The sequence below is a fragment of the Camelus ferus genome, chromosome 32 (genome assembly GCF_009834535.1).
Source record: "Camelus ferus isolate YT-003-E chromosome 32, BCGSAC_Cfer_1.0, whole genome shotgun sequence".
NCBI classification, from domain to species: Eukaryota; Metazoa; Chordata; class Mammalia; order Artiodactyla; family Camelidae; genus Camelus; species Camelus ferus.
In genome coordinates, this window is record NC_045727.1 from 23,184,620 (window position 1) to 23,203,277 (window position 18,658).

The following is an 18,658-nucleotide window of genomic DNA, read 5'->3' on the forward strand; positions in this document are numbered from 1 at the left end:
GTGGCTTGCAGTGACCCTGAAGGGGGAGCCAGTCTCGCTCACAGCCGTGAAGGTTGCATCGGGTTAACTTAAAAGAATGCCCACAGTTTAAAGAAAACCCTAATTTTTGGCATTTCCCCCGAAGGAATGAACTTTGGAGAGTGAGGCTCAGAGAAAGCTTAGGGCAGAAGCAAAGATTAGATAAGGGTGAAACACTGGGGTCCAGGTGACCCCAGTTCCCTCCATGTCGGGCTCACTTCCCAGGCTTTATGAAATTCTTGCTGAACTCATCCCCAGCCGCTCAGATTAGCCCAGGCACCCAGGTCTGAAAAGAGATTCAGGACAGGGAAGGGAGAGAAAAGGGGAAGTGGAAGATATTTCCCAAGGAACGTCCACTCCGAGGACCACAAAGCGTGCCCCTGTGCTGGGACACACCATCCACATCCTTTCATCCTCCCTGCCTGTGGTCACAGAGGCTTCCGCCTCATGCTTGATGCACTTAGACGCGCTCAGCGCCGACGTGCGGGGCTTTGGATGGGATGTGAATTGCTCCGTTGGCCTCACACCCTGGCAGGATGAAGTACCATCTCGTAGGGCGTGAGCTGGTTTGGCCTGATTGCTGAGAGCCTCAGACTGCTAAAACATTCGTGGAGGGCCGTGGAAACCAAACGGCACATGGCTAGCTGTGGGCAAGGGCCAGGGGCAGCCCTCTTCCTGGACCTGGGGGTTTACATCACGGCTTCAGGACCAGAGCACACAGGTCCTTCAGAGGGGCTGGGCCACTGGGAGACAGTGTTCCAACAAAACAGCGGTCTGGACTGATGGTCCTCCTTCCAAGGCCTCCCTCCCAATAGTACACCAAAGAGGCTGTTTCACCTGGGGAGCAGGCAGGAACCCCTGTGTTTCTGAGGATCCCAGATTGGGTTTGCCAGGAGCAAACCCTAAGAGGAGGATTCACTGGAAAGTGACTGATGAGGGGGAGTTTTCCCTGGAGAAACTGAGAAGGGAGAAGGACACAGTTCACGAAGGGGAAAGGCATGGCTTCAGAGAACGTCCCCTCCTCAGCCTGCCCGCGTGGGAGCTCTGGACGCTCACTTACAGTTCAGAGCCGTCTGCGCTGCAAGAGAGGGATGGGGCCTTCCTGCTCCATGTTCGCCCGTCAAGGACTGACCCGGGAAGAGGAAAACTCCCAGGCCCTCCTGGAAATCTTCACGAGTACGGGAGGGGGGTCCCAGAGGCCCCAGGGTACTGCTCTGACAGACGCAGGTGCAGGATCTTAGATCTTACGGTCAAAATTGTGTCCCCCGACTGCAAAATTCAAACATGGAAGCCCTAACCCCCAGTGTGACTGCATTTAGAGACAGGGCTTTTAAAAAATTTTTAAATCTAAATGGAGTCGTGAAGATGGGGTCCTCATCTGATCAGACGGGCGTCCCTACAAGAAGGAAGAGACACCTGAGCTCTCTCTTTCTGAGAGCGCCCGCAGGCCACGAAGGTCAAGGCCAGAAGGCCAGGAAGAGAGGTCTCACCAGGAACCAACCCTGACGGCATCTTGACCTGGGGCTTCTGGCCTCCAGAACGGTGAGAAAATAAACGTGTGTTGTAAAAGCCACCCAATGTGGGGTATTTTGTTAAGCAGCACTAACTGACTGATACAGCCACATGGATGCACAGAAGCAGTATAAGGGATTTTAAGAAAAACCTGGGCAGGGCGGTGACCACCACCTTAGGTGATTCATTGGCTATATTTCCTTATATGATAAGAACACACATCAATTATGTCAACGTTTAAATCACGAAGGAAAACTATTTAAAATAGCTCTTACAGTTTTGTACTCATTGTATGTACATTGGAACCTAATAAAAGCACCTTAAATAATTTGAGGGATATTAATACTAAAAATGAAGGTGAATTTTTAAAAATCAGAGCAATAAAAAGTTGATTTCAAGGAAACTCTGAAGTGAGTAGTGGTTCGAGGGGGACACGATGAGGTATGATTTTGGGCAAGTTCCCAGCTATTGTTGAGATTCCCCTGATGCTGTCCATCTTCCAAGCTGATTCTGCAGCCTTCCCAGCCATATCCTTTGGCATAAATCCCTCTCATGCTTAAATAAGCCAGGATAATCATTTTGAGGAACATCTAAGAACATTCACTAATACAGGTAAGAACCATAAAATCTCTCTTTTAATCAACTGGCCTACGTTCAATAAAAAGGCAAATAGACTGGAAAATTGGGACAGGTGTAAACGGGGAAGGAAATGCCAGTTTAAGCTACGGGTCCGTGGCTCACGTCACTCCATTAGCTAGCCTAGCCTGCCTTTCCATATTTGTCCCTTCGCCTCCTTGATGTGTCCACTCCAACCAAAGAGCATCACTCACCCTTCTCTGCACACGGTCTCCTGACTTCACACATCTAAGCATTTGCCGCCTTCCTCGTGGACCTGAAATGCCCTCACTCGCTGTGTCTAAGTATTTAGTTCTTTCCTTCTGACCGTCAAGGAGAGTTTGCAGACCACAGCTACAGGAAGCCCTCTCCAACTTGAAGAATGCTATAAGGTGAGGTAGGAGTGTGGAGTGACTCCCAGTCATGCCTGCCTCCTGGTACCCACCCTTCTGTGTAATCACCTCCCCTTGAAGGGGGCCTAGACTTGCTCCTAACAAATAGAACATAGCAAGAGTGTTCGGATGCCACTTGCAAGATTCAGTTAGAAAATACTTGATTTGCATTTGCTAACATTCTCTTTCTCCCTGGGTCATCTCAGGTGCTTGCCCTGATGGAGGGGGATGCCTGGCAAGGAACAAGAATCTGAGACCTTTTGTCCATCAGTCCTTGAGGAGCTGAATCCTGCTGACAACCCCATGAGCTTGGGAGAGGATGTTCCCCAGTTGAGCCTTCAGGTGAGATCGCTGAGCCTGCCCAACACCCAGATTGCAGCCTATGTGATGTCCTCCAGAAGGGGACCTGGTTAAGATGTACCTGGATCCTGAACCCGACAAAATGATGAGATAATAAACATGTGTTGTTTTAAACTTCTAAGTTTTGGGGTGTTTTGTTACTCAGTAAGAGATAACAAATACACTTGGCCTTTGTTCTCCAGGCAGAGGGAAGTAAGCCCTCCCACCCCTGTGGATTTGCACCTTCCATGTCATTGAAAGGCCTTCTGTGAGTTGTGGTCAGTCTGGTCCCTGGTGCCCCACAGAGTTTAGGTTCCTTGAAGACAGAGTCTGGATCCGACCCAGTGGGTATCAACCTGGCACAGGGCACAGCACCTCAGACTTAGGGGAACCAACCAATACTCACTTTTTTTTAAATTGAAGCATAGTTGATTTAAAGTGTTTCAGGTGTACAGCAAAGTGATTCAGTTTTATACACACACACACACACACACACACACATACATTCTTTTTCAGATTCTTTTCCACTACAGGTTATTACAAGATGTTGAATATAGTCTCCTGCACTATATAATAGGTCCTTGTTTAACTCTTTTATATATAGCAGTGTGTATCTGCTGATCCCAAACTTCCAGTCTATCCCTCCCCCCACTTTTCCCCTTGGGTAACCATAAGTTTCTTTTCTGTGTCTGAGTCTGCTTCTGCTTTGTAAATAAGATCCTTTGTATCATTTTTTAAAGATTTCACATGTAAGTGATACCATATGATATTTATCTTTCTCTGACTTACTTTACTTAGTGTGATCATCTCTAGGTCCATCCATGTAGCTGTAAATGGCATTATTTCATTCTTTTTTATGGCTGAGTAGTATTCCATAACATAAATATATCACATCTTCTTAATCCAGTCACCTGTCAATGGACATTTAGGCTGTTTCCATGTCTGGGCTGTTGTAAATAGTGCTGCTATGAACACCGGGGTTCATGTGTCTTTTTGAATTAGAGTTTCCTCTGGATACATGCCCAGGAGTGGGATCGCTGGATCATATGGTAACTCCATTTTCAGGTTTTAAAGGAACCTCCATACTGTTCTCCTGTGTAGCTGCTCTACTTTACATTCCCACTGACGGTGGAGGAGGGTGCCTTTCTCCACACCCTCTCCAGCATTTATTATTTGTGGACTATTTGATGACAGCCATTCTGACCAGCGTGGAGTGATACTTCATTGTAGTTTGGATTTGTATTTCTCTGATGATTATCAATGTTGAGCATATTTTCATGTGCCTGTTGGCCATCTGGATGTCCCAACCAATGCTTCCTGGAAGTCTAGGTGAGGAAGGGAGTGAGCAGGGAACATTCATTGGCAGTGTGCCGGTGAACAGGCTTTCCAATGGCAAAAAGTCCTGGTTTGTGGTGTTTGCCAATACTGGTGGTGTAAATTCTGACGGTCACTAGATGAGGAGTCGGAAAGAGATACGTACAACCCAATCAGCTCTCAGGAGCTGATACTGAATGGTTCCAGCACAGCCCTGACACCAGTCCTGATGCATCAGCTCTTCTGCAAAGGCAACACCTGCCTTCTAAGACGTCACATTAAGAAACCGGGGAGTAGGCAGGGACTAGCCAGCCTCAACCCTGCAACCACCCAGCTTGAGGCCAGTCTGATTCTAACTCATGGCATTTAAAACTCTGGGATTCGAAAGGGAGGAAACCCTGGAATTGAAACACAGCTCCCTCTACTGGGACATCCAGCGTGACTGGCAGTGGAAAACCACGCACAGGGTTTAGTGTCTCAGCAAACACAAGCACAGCCCCAAGCATCGAGTTCCTGGAAGACGCAGACCAAAGTGGATCGCTCCCGGGACTCTTCAGGACTTGCCAGAGTACAGCAAGCCCTACCCGCTGCACTTCGAGACTCCCTCTGATTGTGACATAAAGAACTATTTACACACATAAATCGGCTGCCTGTTAATTAACCCATTCACTTTCATCTGCATAATCAACACTAATCTCGTGGGTTAATTAGACTTCACGTGCATTGGATTCAGGAGATTCAATTTGCCCTCTGATCTCCTGCTTCGAACAAAGGTCCCACACATGCATTTCTTTCTGGCCATTTTTTCATGAGTTGAAACATCTGGGCACCTAATCCTCACCCCCCCCCCCACCCCTGCCCAGGCGTACTAACAACGCTTCTTAGGTTAATGATGGTGAGGGCTGGTGTTTGATCCAAAAGCGGTTCAGGACCCCAGATGTGTTTGCTGGCTACGCGTGGAAGGAAGGACTGAGGAGGGGGGTTTACAGATGAAAGAACTGGATGTTTCTTTTTTGTTTGTTTGTTTTTTGTTGAAGTATAGATGATCTACAATGTTGTGTTAGTTTCTGGTGTACAGCAGAGTGATTCATTTACACACACATATTTTATATATGTATATATATATACACATATGCATATATATACATACGCACACTCTCTTTTCTTACAGGTTACAGAACTGGATGCTTCTAAATGAAGTGGAGCATTTGCAGAGTTTTTCTTGGCAGCCTTGAAGAGTTCACTTAAGAAAACTACGTCCGATAATGGAACTGAGTATTTGCCCCTCGTGCTAATCCATTTGAGAAAATACACGGGCAGAATGGATCAAGAGCCCTGAAAAATGATCACATTTTTTTCTGATTCTAAGAAGCTCCCTTAAGCAAAAAGAGAAATGGACACAGATTCCTGTGGAAGATGGTTTATTGCTGCATTAGCTGTAAGAATAAAGCTTGGGCACACATTACCATACGTAAGATAGGGAAATGACAAGGACCCACTGTACAGCACAGGGAACTGGATTCAATTTCTTGTCATAACATATAATGGAAAAGAATCTGAAAAAAGAATATATATATATATATATATATATATATATGTATATGTATATATATGTATAATGGAATTGCTTTTGCTGTACACCTGAAACTAACATTATTAATCAACTGCTTTAATAAAAAATTTTTTTTTAAAAGAATAAAACTTACAAACAACCTAAATAGCCACAAATATGGATAAGGTTATTTAAATAATGTTAAATCTATGTGGTGGAATATTAACATATTTTTGAGGAATATTTAATGTCAGAAGAAGATGTTAGCAATATAAGTTAAAGTATCTTAAATATCTGCATATATATATGTATATATATATATATATGTATATATATATATATATATATATATATATATATATATATATATATAAAATGATGCCAAATTTGTAAAAGAAGTAATTTACTATACACAGATGTTACACCTGTATAAAACGTGGGAAGCAGATGAACCGGCGTGTTAGCAGTAGGTTATTCTTAGGTGGAAGGGGGCTATTGGTATATCATTTAAGTTTTGTCCTCATATCACTGTTTTTATAAATATTCTAAAATGAGTATGCGCTGCTTTTGTACACAAAAAGCAATTACGTTAAATGATAACCTGGGATATCTACACAGAATCCCGTACAGCATCCTTATGCATTATTGCCACCGATAGCCGCCTCCTGTCTTTAAATGCCTCCTTGCTGAAGACTAAGTCTCTTTCTTTAGGATTCTGACACCAGTTCTGCTGTGTGTCTTTTTTCCACACCATCAAGCAATTCTCTGGCACCTGCTGGGGGTCCGGCAATTCACCTCAGTTCTGAGCCTATCACCCTGGAGTCAGCATCAGATCCACTGGTTAAGAGCTCAGCCCCCCAAGGCTGCCCTCCCCTTCAGATGCCAGTTGCAAGTCTAGGCTGTTACCTGCCTTCTGACTGACTGGCTATAGACCGGAGGTTCCAATGACCCTCCCCTCCCTGGGTTGCCTTAACTTGCTAGAGCCGCTGATAGAAGTCAGAGGAACATTTCACTTGTCAGATTACTGGTCATTATGAAAAGATGTAACTCAGGAACAGCCAGATGGAAGAGAGGTGCAGAGGGCAATGCAGGGGGAAAGGGCACGGAGCTTCCACGCCCCCTCCAGGTGCCACTCTCCCGGAATCTCCAAGTGATCACCAACCGGAAGCCCTCCCAACCCCGTCCTTTTGGGTTTTTGTCCATGCTTCATTACACAGGCACGACTGATGAAATCATTTGGCCATTGGGCGCTGGACTCAGTCTCAAGTCCCTTTCTCCTCCAAGGCAGGGGGTGGGACTTAAAGTTCCAACGCTCCAATCACAGGGTGGGTTCCCCTGGCAACCAGCTCCCATCTTAAGGTGAGCCAGGCGGCTTTCCAACAGTCACCTTCTTAACATTTAAAAAAAAAAAGTCACCTTTATGCGCTCATCACAGACATTCCAAGGGTTTTGGGCGCTCTGTGCCAGAAACAGGGATGAAGACCAAATACATATTTCTTTTTACAAGTTACAGTATCACACCCTTTGTACAAAGGACAAACACCTTGAAAGAAAGCAGCCTCTGGTAACCCAGGGCCCGCAGCGGGGATGACACAGCCCCAGGACTGGAGTGCGGGTGAAGAGGATGAGTGCGCCTCCGCCAAGCAGAGCAGACCTTTCGGACCAGCCTCTGCTCCCAAACCCGACCCACCGACCTTCCCGCTCGCTCGGGGCCCCGCCCTCCGCGCCGGAGATGCCAGACGGTACAACAGGTGATGCTAAGTCTCCACACTTCCCGGCCGGCCGAGGTGCAGTAGCTCCGCTGAGCAGCAGTTAAGGTGAGTCTAAGGCGGGGCGCTTGGGCGGGGGCTGGGTCATCAGGCCCCCGGGACGCCCGCGCAGCGGGAGGCGGCGCCGCTTACCTGTTGCGCGCGGGCGCCAGGCGCTGGCACACCACGGCCGCGGTGGCGTGCTTGCCGCCGTTCCCCAGCTCCTGCCTGACGTCCCACTGCCGGGGCTCGCTCGTCCGCGTGCTCAGGATGTTCACCCCCTTCTTGACCTTGGCTCTGCGGGGAAGAAGGCGGCAAGAAAGAGCCAGGGGGTTAGCGACTCGGCCTTTCCACGCGTGCCCGAGTTCCGCCGGGCTGCGCGCGCACGTGCGCGCTGGTTTCTCTTCCGTTTGCCTGCCCTTTTCACAGCCGTTGGCGCAGAGCGCACCGGAGGGTGGTCACGCCGGGGGTGGGGAGGGGATCTACCCACAGACCCAGGAATAGTGGAACTTGCTCTTCAGGTCCCAGGATGAAGGGAAGGGGTCCCTGGGTGGTCCCCAAACCAAGAAGCAGCGCAGCCATGGGGAAGGAGAAAAGTCGGGCTGCCCAGGCCGGCCATTCTCCGCCAGGGCCGACTCTGCCCTGCAGGGACCATGTAGGGATACCGGAGACATTTTTGGTTGTCTCATGGGTGGGGTGAGTGCTGGCATCTGGTGGGGAGAGCTAAACAGACCCCCAGTGCACAGAACCGCCCCCACATCCAGTCTTACCCAGTCCAAAGTGTCCCAAGTGCCAGGTCCAGAAACCCTGGTGCATACTGGTTTCTCCACTCTGTGGCTGTGTGACTTTGGGCAAATTATAACCTCTCTGTGCCCCATTTCCTCCTCTGTAAATGGCTATGGAACAGTAACCCCCAATCACAAGCTGTGAGGATGAACTGTATTAATACGTATAAAGAGGTCAGAACAGTGTTGGATGTACAGCAAGCACTTCATAAATGTCAGTCATTGTTGTGCCGCTCCAGGGAGGTCTCCGACCTGCTTCATGTGACTTCCCGAGTCTCCTCTGGGAACAAACTCAGCCAAGTGCACTAAACCAAGGACTTTTAAAAAAAAAAAAGGCAAAGCGTTCCTTTTAGATCTGTTTTCTGGCCACGGCTCAGCCTCCCTGAACCTCAGTTTTCTCATCGGTAAACTGCTGAACAGATTGAACATAAATACCAACTTATCCTTTCTTCCCAAATCCCACTTAAAGGAGGCTTGAGGGGACTGTTTTTAAAGGTATAGACCCAGGCCGGTGGGGACATCGTGGGGACGGTGGAGAGGTGCGGCAAACGTCAGTGATCTGGGGAACTGGGAAGTAGGGGTACAAGTGGGTAAAACAGTAAGCTGAACTTCTAAACTTAGTCGTGCACCACCAGCGAGACAGACTAAGAGCCAGCAGAGTTTATACCACGGAATCCCCCAGTCCCAGGAACCGGGGGCACCACTAGAGGCGGCAGTCAATGATGTCCACACTAAGGAGGATGAGTGAAAAGTGTGTTTATGAAACAGCCAGATGCAAATGTTCTTCCCTTTCCCTGCAGCAGGGCAACGGCCAGAGCGCCTTGTCTGGCCGGGAGACCGTGATCTGTGCTGAATATGGAAGCCCTATGTGACACTACACACACTGACCATTGAGCTTCCTGGGCTTTTGTCCCCAAAGCTGGACCTTCACCCTCAAGGAAAAAGGCCGGATTCTAGAGCACTCGATTCTGACACTGACATCTCTCAAGTCACCTTTCAGCAAAACCTGTAGTCAGCAAGTCCCACCTGTGGGCTCAGAGCCTCTGATGGATTTTTAGTCCTGAATCTTTTCATGTGAGCCAACAAGAATCTTTTGAACACAAAGAAAAGTTTCAACATGTCATAGAGACCAAAAAGGCAAAAAAAAAAAAAAAAAAAAAAAGCCTATGCAGGCGAGACCGTAATTAAAAAAAATACACAATCATTCACATTCAGAGTGATCAGAGATGATACTGCAGTTATGAAACAGAAGCAGATTGCTATTCAGCACTGTTTACAACAGCCAAGACATGGGAGCAACCTAAATGTCTGCTGTCAGGTGAGCGGACAAAAATGATGTGAGACATAAAACAAAATATTACTCAGCCATAAAAAAGAATAAAACAATGCCAACTGCAGCAACATGGATGGACCTGGAGATCGTCATACTAAGTGAAGTAAGTCAGACTGAGAGAGACAAATACCATGTGATATCACTTATATGTGGAAACTAAAGAAAAAAATGACACAAGGAAATTATTCATTCAGAACAGAGCAAAACAGAAACAGACTCAGACATAGAAAACAAACTTATGGTTACCAGGGGGGGGAAGAGGGTAGACAGGGATAAATTGGGAGTTGGAGATTTGCAGATGCTAACTACTATATACATAAAATAGATAAATGACAAGGTTCTACTGTAGAGCACAGGGAACTGTATTCAATATTTTGTAATGACCCTATAATGGAAAAGAATAGGAAAAAGAATATATATATATATATATATAGCGCCAAATCACTATACTGTGCACCAAAAATTAATGCAGCATTGTAAGTCAACTATACATCAATTCAAAATTTAAAAAAAAGTATCGTTATTTTAAAAAACGCAGAAGGGAAAAATTAGCCTCTGGAAATTAAAAATATTATAGCAGAAATGGAAAGTCAGTGGAATGGTTGATGGGCAAGAGTTGAGGACATTTGTCTTAGGAAGTAGCGAAAAAAACCCCAAAGAAATGGAAGATAGGAAAAAAGGAAAGGGGATTACTTTGAGGTCCAACATCTGAACAATATATAAAACACACAAAAGGGAGAGGAGCGATCATTAATGAAGCAATTGAAGAAATTTCCCCAAAGGAGAAGGTGTGACTGTCCGGACTGGAAGGGCCCCCTGGGTGATGAGCGCAGAGCGTGAGGACCGGTCCTCCCCCTACTAAGACGCAAGGTTCACTCAGCTCAGGACCCTGGGCACAGAGGTGGGCTCTGCAATCCTCCAGACTGAGGAGAGGGTCAGGGAGCAGAACCGATTCAGGATTCACAACAGCCACCCCGGGAACCAGAAGCCAGTGAAAAAATAGCTTCTAAAATCTGAGGGGAAACGATTTCCAAACTAGTATTTGAAGTCCAGCCTCACAATGAAGAAAATGTTTCCAGATATGCAAGTTCTCCAAAAACCTACACCCTTGCTCAGAAAACCACTTGAGGATGGACTGTATCCAGCACGGGGGTCAACGCAGAGAGAACTCACGAGACCCAAGAAACAAAGGTCCCACGCATGGCGGAGACGCACGGGAGGGTCATGGTAAAGAGGTGGCTGGTGGGGAAGGGAGGTCCGCGTAGCAGCTGAGGGCCAGCGTGGGGAAGATTCTGCAGCAAAGTCTTCAGGAAACTGGAAATTTCCTAATGAATCTGATGTGAAAATATTCTGAGAGGAGTCTCAGATCATCAGCAAAGAGTTTGGGAATACGAAAGAGCTAAAAGCACAGACAAGGAAGAAAAAGAATAACACCAAATTCGTTTTTAATTCTGATGATAAAAATCATTATGCAGAAAAGCCGAAGTCATCACCACTTGATATTTGCTTTTACTGCGATTAGCACATGCACTTGTTACATTTTAAACTTTGATTATTAATCTAGACAAAATAGGATTATTATATTGGTGGGGTGGAGACACAGAAAGGGCTGGAGGAGAAGAGAGAGAGAGATCTTTACTCTTCATGGAGGGAAATTTACAGATGTAGCCTAAATAAATGAAGTGTCAGCCTTACTGTGTCGTATAGGGATACAGACATAAATATCAAACAAAGTCAGAGTTTTGCCTCTGTACAGGGAGAAAGGCTGTGGAAGGGAACAGAATATGGCGGTATTTTTGAAAAGTAACCACTCATTTTGAAAGAGTTTGATAGTTTGAGATTAACAAGAAGTTGCAAAAAAATTATAGAGTTCTTACACCAGCTTCCCTCTGGGACACTGTCTTACATCAGTACAGTACGTTGTCAAAGCGTGGACACTGACACTAACACGGAAGAACAAATCTGATTCCACCTTAGATCTGTTTCTTTCACCTTGACCTCTGTATTCTGTTGCTTTTGCTACAAGTGAATCCCCAAAGGGGTGTTGCCTGTAAGCTTAAACTTTGCATAATGGTCCATCTCTGGGAACCTGCCTCCCAGGGAATGAGCGTTAAGCTAAAACACCTTGGTTGAGCTCACAGGGAGCATCCTGACCAGGCCCCCCTGGGACTGACTTCAGGAAGGGAGAAATTAACACACACCCCCGGAGGCTGACCGGACCCAGGAAGTGTTTGACATCATTCCCTCCCTTTTAGTGTAAAAGAAGCCTGAATTCTAACTCAGGCGAGATGGCTCTATAAGACACTAGTCCACCATCTTCCCATCTTCTCGGTCTGCTGGTTTTCTGAATAGAGTTGCGAATCCTTGCCCCCACAACTCATCCCTCGATTTATCGGCCTGTCGTGTGGCGAGCAGGACGAGCTTGGAGCCAGTAGCAACTCTGCTGCAATGCTATGCACTCAGGCTCAGACCTTATTTAGATCTCACCTGTTTGCACATGCACTTTTTTGGGGGGTGGGGTTGTAGTTCTACAAAATTACATCACGTGTGGAGACTGGAGTAACCATCACCACAATCAGAATACGGAAGCATTCCATCACCATAAAGACACTCCCTAAAGTTACTCCTTAGAAGCCATGCCCTCCCACCACTCAGCCCGCACAAACTCTGACCCGCTCCCTATCACTGCAGTTCTGTCAATCTGAGGATGTCACATATGGTTTTTACCAACCAGCTCTGCAGAACTATTTGACTCCCTAAATTCCATGCAGTTATCTCATGAAAGTAATAGCTTAAGAAATTACACACACACACACACGCACGCATGCACGCACACACACCAGTGCTGCTAACCTCACAAGGTGGAGGAAGTAAATCCTCGTGAGTAACAGGCTAGACACAGCTGAGCAAACGTGCTTGCTGTCAGGGAAACAAGGGGGTGGGAGGCGGTGATCAACCACAGCTCCACCTTTCAAGGGTCTCCAAATTAGCATCACCCCACCCCCACCCTCACCTGAGCAGCAAGATCATTATCAGTGGCAGCAGGCACTTTTTCTTTAGAAATTTCTTCCCAGTCTCACTTTAAAATCATCGGCTAAATGATTTTGCTGTCTTGCCGCCTTGGCCACAGAGGAGAGGGAGGTACGAAGGTGAAGGCACGCTAGCATGCCCCCCGCCCCGTGCTTTGTCCTAACGCAGGGACGCCCCCCACCGCGACTGCCTCACGAAATGTGCCTTTGCTTGAAACTGGGTTTTGCCGCATTGGGATTTTGCTCAGGACTCCAGATTTCATTGAAGCTACAAACTGTGCTTTCCGCCGAAGAGCTTAAGAAAAGCAGAGGATTCTTGTTGACTGGCGCAGCGGCTGGTTCCAGCTCCGAGTAGGGTGGGATGCGGAGCCACGGAGCAGGCAGCAAAGCACACGCTTTAAAAGATGGATTTTGTTGACTCGGTGTTTTCTTTGATGAGGCCAGGGGGTGCTCAAGGAACCAGCCGTGGCAGGAGTTTGGGTCCCTCGGCCAGAAGCTTTGCAGTGAGAGTCAGGATTAAGACACAGTGGGATTGGGAGGGAGGGTCCAGCTCAGCGGTAGAGCGTGTGCTCAGCACGCACGAGGTCCTGGGTTCAATCCCCCGTCCCTCCATTAAATAAAAAATAAATAAATGAATAAATAAACCTGATTACCTCCTGCCCCTACCCCACACAAAAAAAGACACAGTGCATTAGAGGATAAACTTGAGGATGCCTGCTTTCCAAGGAAGGAGCCGGAACATAAACCTTTGTCTGGGGTCAGGGTCCGTATGTAACTAAATGATGCAGCTGCTCTTCGTGCTCCTCACGTTTGCGTGGCTCCCCTGGGTACCAGGAGCCGATGAGATGCTCAGTGCAGGTCAGATACATGAGTAACATCCACATGGGTTTCCCCAAGTCTCACCCTCAAAATTGCTGACCTATTCATGCACTCTCTGCAATATCCTCTATTTAATATTTTTCTTGAAATGAGCCACCTCCCTTTTCTCTTTACTTTAGCAAATCTCATTCAAAAGGAAACTAGCTTGATGACCGCAAATAAAAAACCAAACTGCTTTTTTTCCAAATGCACATTAAAAAAAATGCACGATGGTACCAATAAAAAACAACATGTCTGTTCATGAATCTCATAAAATAGAATCTCTTGCTACCGGCATGTATAGCACGCTCAGGGAAGCACCAGTATACATATAATTTTTTAAAAAAACAGAATTTTCTTTCATAAATGCAGCTGTAGTACACAATCTTTCAAAGCATGGGAGGGAAGAGTAACCCAAAGAGCCCTGTGCGGTAAAAATGGTGAACACACCTGTTCCCTGTTTTATTTAGTGGCGAGCAGGGTTCTGTCTCCCTGTCCCCACCCCAGGAACACCGTGAACACCGACATCCCATCCCACCAGCAACTCCCTGAGCTTCGGGGGACCCCGTGCCCCTCCCATTCCAGGACCCTGGGAGGCCCCGGGAAGCGAGGAGGCACAGACCCGATGCAAAGGTGCAACTGATGTCCAGTGGTCACCACTGCAGTTTCCCTGGTGAAGCTGTGTGTGTGCGAGAGCTTGGGCGCCTGCGAAAACTTCTCCGTTTGTCACCAATGCGATTATAAAAAATAAAAAAGGTGTGTGTGGCCCCTGAAACCCAGCTGGTTCCCCTGCGTAGAGAATCCCTCGCTCCCTAACGGACTGAGAGCGGCAGCCACTGCCAGTGCATCTGGAAGACGCTCCTCAGCTCTCGGGTCTGCTGTGAAAACGACAGCTGTCAAACACTGTTCCAACTGAGGGTCTTGCTTCATCCTCTGTGTGGTTTATCAGACCCTGCCCCCTTTTGGCCGTTACCTTTTGCTGCCTCAAAGTTGCCTGTGATCTTGGGTGTCAAGGAAAATTCCTTTATCAGCAATGCATCAAATGTTTGAAGCCAAGTCCGGAGCTCGGAGAACACTGGGGTTTCTTAAGCATTGCTCTGCTTCAAGCTCCATTCTTTCTTTTTTTTTTTTTTCCCCCAGGTTCTTCTGGTCTCAAAGTTTGGCACAAGAATCGTTCATTCATAAAATAAACACCAATGGGCTGCTTTCGGAGGTTTGTTCCTAAAAACTCCTGATTCCATCGCCCACGCCTACCAGATCTCCTTTGACGCTTCCGGCTGGTCAGCACAGACCAGGGGCGTGCTGGCTGTCCAGCTGGCAGGAATTTCGCGAGCTGGTTGTGAAACACAGCAATTATTCAAACATAAGCTATGCCAACCTACGATGGAATAACCTACGTTAGGAAACAAACGTGATAAATACACGAAACTCGTGCCTCCCTAATTATTTTACCACGATTTACAATGATCTGTGGTCTTGAGCTTGTGTTTGCATATCTGGGTGGAGGAAATTCTATTTAAGGCAATGCTAACTGGACACCAATTCTCAGCTCTGTGTTCAGCAACGTCACAGCGGAAGCTTGAAATTGATTAGGGTGAGAGTATTTAGAAAGAAATTAGTCTTTACAAATCAGGGTCTGTCCCCCTTGGAGGACCAGCTGTGAAACCTGCACCAGCCCGCCATGCGCGGCGCGCCAGCTGGATCAGTGCTACACGAGGCGATTCCCATCGGAAAAGGTTCCCAGCATCACGCGTGGCAATTCCCGCTCCGTTCCCATCAAGTCACCTCTGGTCCGGACACTCCTGGTGAGGGTTCCCCATTCTCACCGCCACCCCACCGCCCCCGGATCTATTTCCTGCCCTTTGTTGCTCCACTTTGTGCCCTTGGTGGCTGGCCCCTAAGCAGGACCTTCTCCCCTTCTGGTCCAGTGGGGCTTGGCCAATGGGAGACACGTATACCAGATTGATGGGCAGGAGGAGAGGGGAGGGGCGCCTCTTGCCGTCCAATCGGCACCATGACTGGCGCAGCCCCACCTCCCGGCTCCCGCTTTCCCCAGGCTCAGTGACACAGGTCCCATCCCGACCCCTTCAACCCCAGAGGTGAAAAAGCTGGTGTCCGCATGCCTCAGGCCTGCCTCCAGTTCTATAGGAGTTCCTTTAATAATAAATATTTTCCATTAAACTTGGGCTATGCCTTCTGTTGGCGGCTGAGAGCCTGAGGGGTATCTTGAGACGTCTTCCATCTATGGCCCATCCAGTCTTCGGTCACTTCCTCCAAGTTCGTGGTGATGTTTCCATAACAACAGAGCACGTCTACCCATCCCTCAGTGACTAACCCTATCCTGCTTCCCCACGGTTCCTCGGAGGCGTTCCCTCGCCTTGAGTTCAGCACGGAATCTGTATATTAACATCCAGCATAAAATACTCTTCCTTGGCATTTTGGTAACACACCAAGGGCAGCTCTCAAGAAAGTTTGGTGAACCATTATATTATTTTTTTTTTTAATTTTTTTGTCGGGGGGAGGTAATTAGCTTTATTCAGTTATTCTAAGAGGAGGTGCTGGGGATTGAACCCAGGACCCCATGCATTCTAAGCATGTGCTCTACCTCCTCCAGCACCGAGGCTTCATTCCACTTCACTCATAGACACTCCAAAATCTGAAAGCACATAATCCCCTTACCATTATCATACCCAATAAAATTTAAAATTTCCTGATGTAAAAATGTCCCCAGTCCCCTCAAAGAGGCTGTTTTAGATAATTGGGGTTTTTTTTTTTTTTCCCATCAAAATCCAAACGAGGTCCCTCCCCATCCAGCACTTGGCTGCTGTGTTCTTAAGTCTCTTTTATGATATTACCAGGTACCGCCCCCCTTTTATACACACAACTGATATCTTTTGAAATGTCAGGCTTGTGTCCCACAGAATAGGCACGTTCTGCGTTTATCTGATGGTGTCTTTGCATTGCCACCTAATTTGTTCCGCTGCCTGTCCCTTAAATTGGTTGTTAGATGTAGAAGTGTGGTTCGATGCAGATGGAATGGTTTAGGCTTCACGGGTGGGGCTCTGTATTTCCCCTTGTATCATGTGCCGAGTCCAGATGGAGTCAACTTATATTAACATAGTCTTTACAAATATTTCTGGGATGAACAGCACTGTAATAAATCAGCACCACACAGGGCAGGGCGAGATGATATACGGCTCGGTTAGAAACGCCGGTTGGACTCCAGTTTAGGATGGCTCTGAGAAGATGTATAGTTCTGGAAAGGATCAAAGTGTATAGTGAACTTGTAGCTTCGAAGTTAAATCCCTGCAGAGCCTCAGCATTTTAGTGCAACTCTTTCTGAGGCTGGGAACCCGTCCCTCCAGCCAGGCCAGCCAGCCAGCCAGCCCTGTGTGCAACGATCATCTGCGCTGCGCGTTCAAGGAGGAGTCCCAGCCCCAGCCCACTACAGACCGTCTGCCCAGACATCACTCTGAGCACTGCTCCAAAGCGGCAGTTCTCGGCCAGGGAGACTTGCCCCCAAGGGGACATTTGGCACTATCCGGAGATGTTGCTGATTGCCACACTAGGAGGACACGGTACAGCTGACACCCAACGGGCAGAGGCTGAGAGAGGCTGACCGTCCCACAACGCACAGACGGGACAGCCCCCACAGCAGAGGATCATCTGGCCCCAACTCTCAATGCTGAGGGAGTGAGAAATACTGCACAGCTCCGCTGAGCGAGGCTGGCACGCGGAAGACCCCACGGTCTAATTACCGGAATAACGGTAACGCGTGTCCCCGAACACCACGTGCACCTGTTGCTCTGAGGTTACTCCGCGGCGAGCCTACACACGCAGACAGGAGAGACTTTTAGGGTCTCACCTTACCTGTTCCAGAGAGGGCGCTGGCACGATGCTAATTTAATTATGGGGGAATAAACCACCAGGAGGGAAGTTCACGCTGTGGACCAGGCAAGCGAGGACACGGAGCTCTGAAGGCGGGACTCACCAGGCTGTGTCTGTGGGCTCACCAACAGAAATCAAAGTCAAAATGCCTGCTGCCTTAACTCACCAGGTTCTGTGGAGGGAAGGTACCAGCCGTGGGTTCTGTGCTCTGCTGTGTTTCGGGGGATGTCTTAGAGCAGCAAACAACTAACGTATTATTAAAATCTCTGTGTCACCCAAGCTCTCTGTCAAGTGTTTTCCATGCATTCCTTACACAACAACAACACCTCAGCATGTCGTCAGAGAAATGCAAATTAAAGCAACAACGAGACGCCACCACACACCTATCGAATGGCCCCCAGCCAGACCAACGACATTGTCAAATGCTGGCAAGGAGGTGGAGCAACAGGAACTCTCATTCACTGCCGGCGGGAATGCAGAACGGTGCAGTTACTTTGGAAGGTAGTTTGACGGGTCCTTACCATGCCATCCAGCCATTGCCCTCCTTGGTATTTACCCAAAGGAGCTGAAAATTTATGTCCCCACAAAACCCTGCACATGGAGACTTACAGCAGCTGTATTCATAAATGCCCAAACTTGGAAGCCACCAAGACGTCCTTTGCTAAGTGAATGGATAAGTAAACGGTGGTATGCCCGGACAGAGGAATATTATTCAGCGCTACAAAATAAACAAGTTATCAAGCCATGAAAGGACATGGAAGAAACAGCTGCACAGCGCTAAGTGGAACAGCCAGTCTGAAAAGGCTACGTACTGTATGCCTGCAACTCTGTGACACTCTGGAAAAGGCAAAACTCTGGAGACAATAGGAAGACCTGTCATTCCCAGGGGTGGGGGCTGGGAACAGGTGGCACACAGACTTCTAGGGCAGTGGAAACACTCTATATGACACACGAATGATGGATACACTTGTCCCAATCCTTAGACGTGCAGCAAACAGCAAGAATGAACCCTAAGGGGGACTCCGTACTTTGGGCGATGATGATGGTGATGTAGGTTCGTGAGTTGTAACAAACGTATCATCTGACGGGGAGGCTGCTGAAATGGGGGAGGCTGTGCGTGGACCCTCCTCTCCATTTCGTTGTGAATCTAAAACTGCTCAAAAAAAAAATAGAGTCTTAAAAAACGATAAAAGATCTCCTTGCAATTTCACTGGGTAGGTTCCGAGACTATGCCCCTTTTTCAAACAGGTGAGGGAAAACAGAGACGCAGAGCAG

At 47.7% G+C, this 18,658-nt stretch overlaps 1 protein-coding gene and 1 long non-coding RNA gene across 3 annotated transcripts in view; one reads left to right on the forward strand and one right to left on the reverse strand.

The window, feature by feature from the left end:
- TMEM132C (transmembrane protein 132C) overlaps nt 1-18,658 on the reverse strand; it is a 304,399-nt gene that overhangs the window by 98,244 nt on the left and 187,497 nt on the right. Inside the window, exon 3 of one of the 2 annotated variants that reach the window (XM_032471231.1) lies at nt 7,644-7,787. The exons of the other annotated variant lie outside the window; for it this stretch is intronic. Coding sequence (XP_032327122.1) covers nt 7,644-7,787 — 144 coding nt within the window. The remainder of the gene's footprint in view (nt 1-7,643; nt 7,788-18,658) is intronic. 2 annotated transcript variants of the gene reach the window in all.
- Nucleotides 3,336-13,203, forward strand: LOC116660870. Its single transcript, XR_004316503.1, has 3 exons — nt 3,336-3,510; nt 6,000-6,004; nt 13,193-13,203. It is a non-coding gene; the product is annotated as an uncharacterized LOC116660870 (long non-coding RNA).